Source organism: Melospiza melodia, chromosome 3 (genome assembly GCF_035770615.1).
Source record: "Melospiza melodia melodia isolate bMelMel2 chromosome 3, bMelMel2.pri, whole genome shotgun sequence".
Classification (NCBI taxonomy): domain Eukaryota; kingdom Metazoa; phylum Chordata; class Aves; order Passeriformes; family Passerellidae; genus Melospiza; species Melospiza melodia.
In genome coordinates, this window is record NC_086196.1 from 53,524,944 (window position 1) to 53,537,822 (window position 12,879).

The following is a 12,879-nucleotide window of genomic DNA, read 5'->3' on the forward strand; positions in this document are numbered from 1 at the left end:
GATTTTAAATTTGTTGAAAGTTGCCTAGAGAGATATTCTGATTACCAGCTGAGCCTCAACTACAAACAATTTGAGGTTTTCCCCTGCTTTCTGGGGGGAATCTGTCAGCAAGTTTAAAGATGCCAGTTCAAGTATTTTGGCCACATGACAAGGATTCCTAATTCATTACTTCTTTCACAGTATCACAGAGCAAAGCAAAATTCTCTGCAGAGCATATTTGGATGGTTTGTTTTCCAGAATGTCAGTCTTAGCATTTTCTCTTGGATTCTGCAATCACTAGCAAGGCAGCAAAAGGACGTGGACAGTTTATTCAAGTATTTAGTACCATGTAGCTGTCACTAAGATTGACACTGCTTTCGTAATTACTCCTTCCTACAACTAATAAACTTTGTTTTATAATTAGCCCTGGGAAATCAGGTTTGCAGATATAAATTATACTCACAAAATACACCTAAAATATTAACCTGCATCTCTTATCTCTTCCAAATTTCAAAACTATTCAGTGAAAAAAAAATCTGAAATACTGACTTCTCCAAACAACAGTGACTCTAAAAAACGGGTTTAAAAAAAGCCTTAGTGTATCCTAACCTGCCATGAAAACAATAGTATTACTTCTGTATCTATACTTTGATGTTCATTAGCATTTTGCAGTACAACCTGCAAAGGGAGAAACCATTTGAGAAAATAAAAAAAGGTGGTTATCATTAAATGCACTGCAAGACTAGGGAGTTCATCTGTAAGTATAATTCATCAGGAAAAGAGGCAACAGTCAACAGCAAGAAGTATACTCGTGCTTCAGACTGACAGATGTCACTCATTCTTTCTTTTGTCTGCGATTGCCATGTCTTAAATCAGCTTCCAAATCATTATTTTTACAACAAACATCTTATTGGTGTGCATCATAATCAGGGATTATGAAATTCTTCCTACTTCTACTTGGTATAGCACCAGGAAGACTGATCTGAAAAATGTAAACTAACGACCAATACAAAAATCACCTCAGGAAAGGAAATGAGCTGAAAATATTAAGAATGGATGGCATGAAAATCAGTTTTCTGAAGAAAATTATTTGGCACTCAACACTGGTTTACAACTTATATCATACGGTTTTGTATACAAATACCAAATTATATTATAACATGATGTCATTCAAATATATTTCACACTAACTGCAGTATTATCTCATTAAATTATCAATGGTCAAGTACTATATGTTTAAAAATTATGAGAGAACCCAGCTTTGAGGCTGTAATGGGCATTCAAGTGCTGACTGGATTAATTTCTAGTTTTTAATTTGTATGAGGTTTTATTTGATCTGCCATACTTGTCTCTGCTGAAGGTAGTTTTCTTTTCTTACTAAACTTAAACAGTTGACTCAGGTGGTATCAGTTCTTCTAGTCTTTTTCTTAAATAAAAGACTCCAGTAACTCCCATGGCCTAATCTTCTGTGAATTGTCAAAAAGTACAACTAAAAAAAAAAAAAAAAGGCATGAAGAATAGGGGAAATCAGTCAAAAAATACTTCCCCAGAAATTTAACCTGCCCAAGCTGTCTAGAGAGACGACTTCCCACAGGACAGGATTTGAAGCACAGTGGTAGGAGGACCCTACACGTAGCAGCCACCTGGGCATGGTGCTAGGAAACCTGGACACGGCGCCTCTGCCTGAGGAGTGAACCTCCACCACTCTGTGATTCCCTAACTGGCAATTCACACACTCCAAAAACCACAACAATGGTAGAGTAAGACAAAGGACGGCGACAATATTCCACCAGATTATGAAAACAAGAGACATTAAACGAAATTTGAAGGGAACACATTTATAAGCTCTGGGAAGAAAATATGTTTCACTGGGTAGATACTAACTTTCTATTGTAATTGTTACGTACTATATACATATCAATAGAATGCTTTATGTGGCTGATCATGTAAGGAAAAGGGGGGGGGGAGGGGTTCTCCTAAAAAATAATAAAAAGAAACTATATTTTTGGGAACAAAGAGGAAACATTCAAAACTACAGTGGAGACGGTGGTGTAACTTCAGCAGCAGTAGCCAGAGGTAGAGGGAAATAGCTAGAAAATAAACCTAGAAAAACAGAGTTACCACGAGAGCAGTTTGACATTCAGGAAGGCTCTATCATGCAGTTTGCCCATTCATATGGGCAGAGCATGCATATTCCAGGACAAGGCAAGAACAGCCTAATTACTTTGCAACTCCACCTGAACACAAAACAAAACCAACACAGTGCTTTTTGCTTCACTCAGACAGAAGTGACTGCCAGAAATACATTTAACTTTTTTTTCTCAATCCACACTCCATGCACAAATCAATGCTTTGATAATTCAATACAATAAAGTTATTAATAAGACCTTTGAGGTGAACAGCTCTTTCCTAGAAAAACACATTTAATTTCAATTTTTACCTTTACCTTATGAAACGTGACACAATTCAAAGTTAATTATTGCTTTAGCATACTTTGTAATTGCTAGTTAAGACTCCCAATTACAGAATTATGGAGTGTGCACATTTTACTTCTTCAGGACAGCCATGTTATTTACTAAGCCTGTGTACGACATTAGATAACAAAAAAGCATAATAGTAAGAACACAACAAGAATGAGAGACATGAGCTTATCCTCCACTAGAAAAAAAAATTATGCATCTGAAACTACACTGCCCTTCAAGACCTTACCTTCTTTTTGTCCCTCATTGAGCCCTTCCCTCGGACCATTATCTTGCATCCTGTTTCTGCCTCAAGCTGTTTAGCTGTTAGTCCTCTGGGCCCAAGGATTCTTCCAACAAAGTTAAACTGAAAGAAAAAAATAAATAATTTCTAAAAAATCAAGTAAATAAAATTAGTTTGAAATTTAACAAGATGTAGTTATGTGTCTAAAAATATCAAGTGTTTAATGGCTTAGGACAGCACACTAAATGCCTGAGGTTGAAAAATGAGTTAGGTACTGTTTCGTTTTCATACATGAAGTACCCACGTGACTCCAGTTTTGGGGATACAAGTCTCAGGTGGAACTAGGTCTTTTAGATGTAACATCAGGTAGTCTACAGCAGCAGCAGCTCCTAATTTCCTCCTCATTGCATTGTACAAGCTCTTAAAGAAAGTGCGAGCTGCTCCCTCACCACTAACATGCCCAGCCAGGCTCATCCATAGGCCAACAAGGTGCACCATGGCAAGGAAACACACAGGGAGGGCTGGGCACTCAGTCTGGGAAGGACATCAAAAATAACCCTCTTTTATCTACCCATGCCTTGGCATTTCCTTCAGAAAAAACAAGTGAGGCCTCTTTTGTGTTGATTTCAGGCTTCATGGGCAACATTTCTTAAAAATATGGTGTTGTCATACATACACACACACACATATATATATAAAATATTTGTATATATAAAAATTTAGGTGTCTATACAGACACAACAAAAGCACATCACTTTTTGTAAACTGTTTCATTTATATAGTTGTACATACAAATAAAGCAAGCATTTCATGTTTAATTGGCTGACTTCAGCAGACAGCCCCCTGCCTACACTCAACACAGTAATACCACCATTTAGCCGTACATAACATTATTTCCTAGTTATTTTCAAGAGCTTTTTCCCTTTCATTATTTTCAACCTCACATTCTGAAATAATTTATTTATGACATAAATAAAAAAAAGCACTAAGTAATGGTAGCATTGAGAACACAGAGCAGTATTCTGCAACAACTGCAGTGCCAAGATGAAGCACCAGCTCAAATGACAGATAAACTAAGAAGTTTCAGACTGAACATTAAATTCAAAGAAGAAATTAAAAGAACAGAAACTCTGCTGTAACGTTCTGCTCTGGATATTTTAGATCCTGGTAAACAAAGTTATTCAATGGAATTGTGAAGAAGTTGTTGGCTTTCATTTCCTCAGCTAATTAAAACTGGGCTTGAGTACTAAAACTCAATGTATTTGAAATCCTTATGAAACTGCAAAGACCAGAAATGATTTAAGAGTAAGCAGAAATTATGAATGCAAGGAAATTAAAGTTCTTTAAGAAAATTAACAGTGTTTCACAGCAGCTAAACTATTCTGGGAATATATACTCCCAAAGTTATTTAGTATTGCAAGCTCAGAAAACAAAGACATATTATGAAGTCTGAATCAACCACAGGGAGGTGAGGGGGTGTGTAGTGAAGACGAAAGGAACTTGTGAACACACACAGAAACTGTGAATCATAAGAAATTAAAGAAACATTCACTAAGCTTTGATAAAGCAATGAACTAGCTACAGTAAAGTTCAGCTGTGAAATATTATTAAAATCTTACATGTTACACATTTTGTTTTTAATATGAAAATTGTACCATTGTTTTACATGAACAGTATCTTGCTTTTCTCTGCATCCACACTTCTGCACACTAAAACTTTAGATATCTGTGCCATTCCACTCATAATGCTAAAATAATATTGCAAAGCTGATTTGAAATCAATACTTCAACAACCACAAAAGCTGACTATTGCTATATTCTCCATCTCCCAAGAAAAACAGTAATCTTTAATGTTTCATTAATTTGGATTATGAGTAAAAGAAAAATCAAATAACAACATACTTTGGATAAAAAAGATTAAATAAAACTATTCAGGATACAAAGAAAAAAAAAAGGAGGAATCTGTAGTACCCTGAAGTTTGCACGTTTATTGAAGTATGCAACCTTTTCCTTCCAAACTGTACAAATGTGGCGGTTTGACTAGGAAGAAGTGGGAATTCCGGGATGCTGTGGTCAAACCAATGGGTGCTCGGATGGCCCAAACCATGACAACATATTAACACTTGGGAGTCTTTTTGTATGGCTGCTCCTTCCAAACAGCTGCCTGTTCCCACTGCCTCTCCTGGGCCCTAGAATTTGATCATATCTAAAAGCAGGATGCCTAGACAAGGTAGTACTTCTACTGAAATCTCAACAATGTTAAGTTACTCAGAACAATTAGATCTTATTACCTGCATTCTTATAAACATATCCCAGGTTGTTTCTTTCCCTCCCTCAAAAATTCAGTTCCTATGTTTGTTTTAACATTCACTGTCCCCAAATACTCTTCTCCATTATCTCAGCCTTGATTTTGTCCCCTAGTTTTATATTCATATGAAACTTCTATTCCCCTCCACAACTGCTCTACATTTGTGCAATGAATTTCATGTTGTTGACTTCAGGCACAGTGTCAGGGTTTGACACTGGCACAAGGCCAAATGCCCCCATGAAAATACACCTTCTCTGGTGTCTGCTGTGAGATTTTGACCAGGAATAAACAAAGCAGGCTCTCACTTGAAAAAAAGAAAAGTTTATTAACTAAACTACAAAAACAATTACTAAACTACACACAAAAGAAAAAGAAAACACAAGGAAAATGAAAACCTCACAAAAACACTCTCCTCCTCCTCCCCCCTAAATTCCCAATACATCTTCCAAAATCACCAGTTCTGGGTCCAGCACCACCCTTTAGAATGCTCAACTTTCAATTCCTCAAGAGGAGAGGGAGTCCTTCCATGTGTCGTGGTGGCCTTTTCCGTCCTTGTTCCGGTGCTCTCACCACCGAACAGGGATCAGGGCTGCTTCCAGGGTTGTCTTTTTAAGGATGCTTTGTCCAGTTCCAGAAAAGCACAGTATCTCACCTTCCCACCTTTGGGACATCTGTCCCCCCCATATTTTATATAACCCCTGGGGCCGAGGGGTCCCCACACTGAATCTTCTTTGGCTATGAGACATTTCTCCCCCTGGACTCAGTCTCTGTATCACACGGAAACATGGCTCTGTCCATGGCTACACAAAAGAGTCCAGCATAACATGCCACTCCATCTTCTCCATTCTTTCAACATCTCTCACTCTCTCTCTCTCTGGTCCAGACCTTCATCACTCGTCTAGGAAGGGTTAATGTTCCGTAAGGCTTTCATTGTCCAAGAAGGGTTAAAACTCCTCCAAGCAGCTGGACTCCTGGCTGCACACCCCCCCCATCTCCTCAGCCGGGCTGCCTGCTGCCAGCACATGTTTACTGAATTTCCAGATAATGGCCACAAACGCAGGCTGCGCTCTCTCTCTCTGTCTGTCTCCAAGGGGGGGGGAACAGGCTGCCCATTGCTTCCCGGCATTTCTTTACTTCTTCCTTCCACCTTTGGCGGGGCCAGGCCGACCTCTCCCGGGCCGGGCCGCATGGCTTTTCCCCTCCCCCCGCCCAGCCAGCAACTGGGCCGGGGGAGAGACCCAACTCCTGCCCGCCGGAAATCCAAAGAGGGACTGCCAGGGGGAGAGCCCTGCTTTTACCCTGTGTTCTCAGAGGTGGATCCAATGCCCAGTGGTTGGGCCAGATGGCAATATTCAAATCTGAGCACTCATTGGCCCCATCCACAGCATCCCAGAAATCCTGTTTCCGGGTCAAACCATGACACACAGTAATTTCAAAACAGAATTAAAATTCAAAACTGACTTTAAAAGCATTTGGTTAATGACCTAATTTCTTTCTAAGCATACTTTCTATCCTACAGACCAAATTTTCTTCTGTGTGTTAAGAGATACAAGATGAAGGAGCATGCTGCAGGACCCCACCTGAGGTGCAGTCTTAATCAGTCATCAGTAATCAATTATCATAGATTAAGCCAAGTATTGCTTTCACAAATGATCCCCTACCTTTTGTACTAATGTATCACTGTCAGTATTCAGTTTCTCAGACAACCATATTAAAAGTCCAAGTTCAGAACTCATAGAAAAACATAATTCAGACTCTTTTGTTGGAAGCTGTGACCAGCAAGATCACAACTCAGGAACAGAGTGAGCCCTCAAGTTAGACACTTTTGTCAGAGTCCAGTTGTATCTGCAGCTACTGCTTCTCTTACCTGTCAGGCCAGCTAGACTATCAAACAGAACTACCAGAACAAGACATCTGACAAATTCGGAAGACCATTCTTAACATCTAACTCTATTTCTTGTGCCCTTTGTCTCATATTGTCACCCACACACACTCATCACTGCATTGTGTTTATCTATAAATAACACACCTGTGCTCAGGAATACTGTTTGTTCTAACATTTGTACAGAGACAAAGCTAAGAATATTTCCCCTTGATTTCCTCGAGTGTTTCTCACTTTTCATTTGAGCACTATAGGATTCACCTCACCCCTAGAGAATTCAGAAATCAATTTGACCAATTTAAGGCTGCACTACTTGGAATGCATCTAACTTCACACATGTTGAAAATGAGATTATGTTAAAAATTAAGCAGAAGTGGCTTAAGCTAAGATTAACTGCTTCCACATCAACAACACAGAAAAAGCAATCAATTGGAGTCAGTCTCTCCTTCCACAATAATTAAAATCTCTCTACGCTCAAAATATTTTTCTATGAAAAGTTTTTCACTAGTGTTTTTTTTTACAATCGTTTTCCTGAGTTTTATTTTCATGTGCTCAAATCTTCCTCAACTCAAAATAAGAACTAAATAAACAACCTCCAGAAGATGATGACACACAAACACAAGAACATCCTAAAAGCCAAGAATTACAAGTGTTTAGTGGAGCTCAGGCGCTGAAGTTCCAACCAGTTACACCCTTGTTGCTCTCCCTCTTCCTGTTTCTCTGCATCATCACCCTCACACTCCCTTACTTTGCTAACTTTTCACATTTGAAGTTTTCAGCATGTACAAAACACTACTGGATGTTGTCTTTGTTTGAGATGATGTCCCAAACACACATCCTTAAAGAAAAGAGAAAAGAGACAGCATATCTTGGGAGACTGCACATGAGGATCTTTGTTACTCCAAGGGTTTAAGCAGATACAAATGTACTGGGGAAAAAAAAGATGCTCCAAATCCTAATGTTTCTACTTACTCTGGAATATTAATGATCATTCTGCAGCAACCACTGCTCCCAAGAGTCAACAAAATTTCCATGTGGTGACCTACCTAACAAGTCCACTGTATAAGAAACCCCCTGATAAAAACATCTTCTATTGCCTACACATAGAACAGCTATTTCCTAAGCAGACCAGGTACTTTTATAGTCCTCACCAGTCCCCATGCCCAGCACAAAAGTAGTAAAAAAAAGTAAGAATGAACCATGCCAAAGACTCAGAGCTGCTTAATAAGAGACTACAAAGAAGTGTGTCTGGTTTTTACAGTATAGGAAATGCAGTGTTTAAGGATCTTTCCATGCATGTTAAAATCTGTGGAACTTGAGGCAGACAAGTACTAAATTTCATACTTCTATTGTGACTTTTGTATTTTGTGTTTTCCTTTGAAATATGAATAAGATGTGGCAAGAACTAATTTAACTTACGAAAAAAATTCTTTACTTCATTAAGGGAAATGAATTTGAAAGAATCCAATTTGATTGAAATATCCAAATCTAGCAAGAAAGAACATAAACATATGCATTTGATCAAACAATTATTTAACTCAATTAAAAACTCATTTATTCTACAATCTTATTAGCAAATGTTCCAGTGACTTACTAAACATTGATTTTGCAGAGTCAGTTACTTATCACTGGAAAAAAGCCAAAAACAAGCTATTCTTCAAGTCTATTTTAACTTAAGGAAATTAAGAAAAGTTTTCAAAAGCTTTTATGTTCTTAGGTACAATTTGTGTATTTGAGTACTTTTTGTCCCCGGACTAAACATTATTTTAAGCAAAGTCTCAAGAAAAGCTCAGTAGTTCCTCTTTACAACAAAACCAAAGATGCTCTCCCCTTCATGCTGACTTTAAGCACACTTTAAGATAAAATAAACTGCGAAATTCAGAGAAATATTATAAACACACAAAAAAGGAGCCCTTTCTTTACTAGTGATCCATGACAAAAGCTGAGCAATCTATCTGTGCTTCTGGTAATCCAGCATTTGGTTTCACTTTCTGATCTCCAGCTTACAAAAAACACATTTTATTATTCCCCTTAAAAAAACCCACTGTAATTACTACAACTGAGTAATGGTAACCATAACTGTCCACTCTTGACGATGTCATTTAATTCTTAACCTCCTGCAGAAAGCAGCTTCAGCACAGTCATGTCATATATGGAAACAAGGTCTCCATTTTGAGACTACCTTTATATATAATTTCCTCTTTTTTTAAATCCTAACAGGTCAAAACTTCAGGCTTCTCAATCCATTCACGAGCAGCCTTGCCTACCCTTACCCATATTTTTCCTAGTTTTGTTTTACAGTCTAGTTAAATGTTAGACATAACTGCCAGCTGAAAGTGGATTTTCATCAAGAGAGAAAACTACACCTTATATTCAGGCTTCTCCATGGTCAAATCAGTTTTCAGATTGCATATACTGGTACATTAAGCAAACTAAAGAATCCCAAAAATTTGGTGTAAAGTGTCCTGGTGGTTAGTTTGCTTTTTGAAGACATGGAGAGCAGCATTTCCTGCTCATTTCACTGTCGTATGATTTTCCACACGAAATAAAAAGCATCTGAAGACCAGGACTTTGTGTGGTTCAGTGGTTAGAATATGTCATGGTTGAGAAGCAACTGAAAACGGGATGTTATAATGGGGAACATCTGGCAATTTTATCTTAAGCAGCAATGCTGGCAGTCAGTTTAGCCACTTCAGAAGAAACTCCCTATGTCTTCAGATTGCAGTAGTCATACTCCAAGACCATTTAGGAGATAGCTTAATCTGACAGAGTCACAGGCTACAATGCCAACCATGGAAATGGAGTAATGAAGAGACACAAAGGAACTGCAAGACAATGAAGGCATTCAAAACAAAGCATGATGAATGAGTATGGCACTCACAATGGTGTTTATTTAATGTGAGTACTCTTTGTGAGCAAGATTAACATTACTCCAAGGATTAATAAATTTCTTAATAATACAATTAAATTCAAGTATGCATTTTCATGTGTGTTCTTTATGAAGAAAATCAGCTAATGCATTTAATTGTAACATTTATATGCAAACAAACTGGAAACACTACAGCAGAAGATAAAAACCAGCATTATGCTGACAAAACAAATACAAGAATGGACACTGAATCCAATAAAGCTTTTACTGACCACTAAAATTAGCAAATTTAGGTTTCTTTTTTTTCATTGACATCTTTTTAAAGAACTATTGTTTCATGAAACTGGCAATACAGTTATTTTTCTGCATTTCTTAGAAAATCTTGCATTGGTCTCAGCCTAGTCTTAGATAATCATAAAAATATAAATCAGATACATATGGCTGATTTGATTTTTTATAAGCCTCTAACTTGAAACAACTATAAAACCACTTGAGATTTTAGAAAACAAAATACAGCATTAAACTGTAAGATTGTATACTTTCAGTTAGGCAGTTTAGTATTTAATAAAGAAAACAAAGCTTGTAGAATAAAATTATAAATAGGTATCTTTGAGAATGAATTTCTGAGAAAGTAATCTGAAACATTTTATAGGAAAAAAAGAAATGACAAATGGATAATTTACCCTATCTTACATAGCATAGGCTTTCTAGCAATAACATTTTCCAGTGTTTATTCCATTAGTACATTGTGACCATATAACCATTTCCACAATGACAACTTTGTCAAAAAATTGGCATTTGGTTGTTGCGCTTTGGGTTTTTTGTTGTTTTGGGGTATCTTTTTAGGGAGTAAAGAAGGGGGGATGTTCGGTTCGTTAGGCTATTTTTACAAGCACAGTTTTAGTGATGTGTATTTCTGTACATGTACAAACGTACATACTGTTTAGAGAACTAGCATTTACACCTGCACACATGCAATCTGCCAGTAAAAGAGCAGTTATGGACTAAATACGTAACCTTTCAGGTAACATTTATAGCTTAGCTCCCACCTCCTACTTTCAGTCAAAATTCTTTAAATACTTGAAACTGTTGCCACTATCTCCCCTCATTCAAAAGATGATGATACCACTACATTTTTTTGGTAGGTTGGGATTAACAGAACAGAAAGTTTCCTTTTCCATGATGACAAAAAAAGTCATGAAATATATCTGAGGTTAAGTATTTTCAGTGATTCAACATCACACTTATCTCAACAGAAAACAGCTACACAGTTTTTGTTGCAGCAGTAAGAACTACTATCAAATAAATACAAGTGCATCCCATACTCAGTGACCACATTATACATTAACCAAAACCAAAGAAGGCTAAGGTCACATAAACAGCCACTTGTATACATTTCAGAAATCAAGAGGGAAAATTCTAATGTTTCAAGAATAATGCTGAAACTGTGAAATCTTTCATTAACTGCATTAACATGTCGTTTGAGGATTTAATGTCCTCCAGCCGAATTCGGCAAGTTTGTAACATAGTTAAGAAAAACATTATCTGATGAGATTTTAAAGGAATAAGAGGCTGACATTGCAGATGGTATTATCATTGTCAACACAGTGAACACAGACAATAGTAACCACATTTAGAAGTAAATTTTTACATACAGACTAACTTTAGATAGCTGTTAAGACTGCTAGTGACAACATGTGAAATTGTTTCCTCAAGTCTCTACCAAACCCACCTACTACTGGTAATAAAAGAGTTGCTGCAGAAAACAATGCAAGAGATACATTCTCTCCTAAATATTTTCTAAGCAAAATAACCAAGTAAAGGTCAAAGTACACATGTAGCGAATATGACACATATAATCTGGTTATGTCAAATATATCCACTTACATTTGCTGTGCATATCTGATATATACCATTCTAATACTATAATCAAAGCTAAATGAGAACTATTGAAGCATTTAAGTGATGAAGCTAAGTAGTAAATTAGAAATGCTGTGCTGTAAATAACTATACATACAAATTACCATTAAATAATCTCTTCATCACTTAAAACACAAAAATAAAACCATTAAGGTACTGGAAAACAAAATGCAGAGTATCAATTGACAGAAAACTAGATCTGTGACATTTTCAATAAGGTACTTTTGTGCTAGATAAACAAAATCAAAACTTCCAGCACATCTGCTGAACTACCTCTGACTTGACTTCAAGTGTGAGCAATTTAATCCCCAACATTAAATAAAAGGGTCACTACAGCTAAAATATTTAATGCAGTTCTAATTCCCTAAAATTTGAGTGGTCACAAAGAGGAGAACAACATCTTAGAAAGGAGATAGTGAAAATATTTTTCTCTTTTCCTTATTGTATTTAAATGGCTAAGAATAATTTTCAGTACATATTTAATGCACTCAGACTGGTTCCATATTTATTTAGTACACTGCATACATTTTTAACAAAGATTATAGGGTTGGGGGCATTTTGAGCTTTTTTTTTTTTTTTTTTTTTTTTTGTTCTAATTCAGTTATCATAATCACTTTTCAACATCAAAGCCAGATAGTAACTTGTCTTGTTATGGGAAAGAACTGATAATTATTGTGGGAGTGAGAACAGCCTGGTCTAGTTCAAAAATATCTGTAAAATGTATTAATGCAAAAACAAAGGATATGAACATAATTGTAATACATCACTAAAACACAGTATTTGTGCAGCAGGAGAACAAAGTTAACATTCAGTGTTTTGAAGTCTGATATACTATACAAAAAGTATCAGCATCTGGAGGAAAATGAAAACAACACATTAGTGCAAAGGTTTTGCCTATTACTCATTGCAGAGGTTCCAATGAAAAATCCAGCTAGTAACAGAGGAAATGAGTTCTCTGCATACAAATACCTGTATCTATTACTCTTTCCCAGAACTACATTTAAGTATTACATAACAGAGTTAGTGTAGGAGTAATTTTGGTAACATGTTAAATTCCTTTAAATTACATTATGTTTAACTGGGTTTTTAAGCAGAGCTTCTTAAAACAATTAGAACAGTACAGATTCTATGAGATGTCCAGAAAGGAGAAAGATCTCCAGAAACTTTATCAAACTTAGTAGGCACTATGTGGAGCAGGAGAGAACAACTTCAATCTCTC

The 12,879-nt window shown here is 36.6% G+C and overlaps 1 protein-coding gene across 13 annotated transcripts in view; it reads right to left on the reverse strand.

The window, feature by feature from the left end:
• Window positions 1–12,879, reverse strand: part of QKI (QKI, KH domain containing RNA binding) — a 155,126-nt gene that overhangs the window by 90,213 nt on the left and 52,034 nt on the right. For all 13 annotated transcript variants that reach the window (XR_010027122.1, XR_010027121.1, XM_063151765.1 and 10 more), the window contains exon 3: window positions 2,689–2,805. Coding sequence is in view for 11 of the 13 variants with exons in the window: in XM_063151765.1 (XP_063007835.1) it covers window positions 2,689–2,805 (117 nt within the window). In the remaining 2 variants the exon portion in view is untranslated. The remainder of the gene's footprint in view (window positions 1–2,688; window positions 2,806–12,879) is intronic.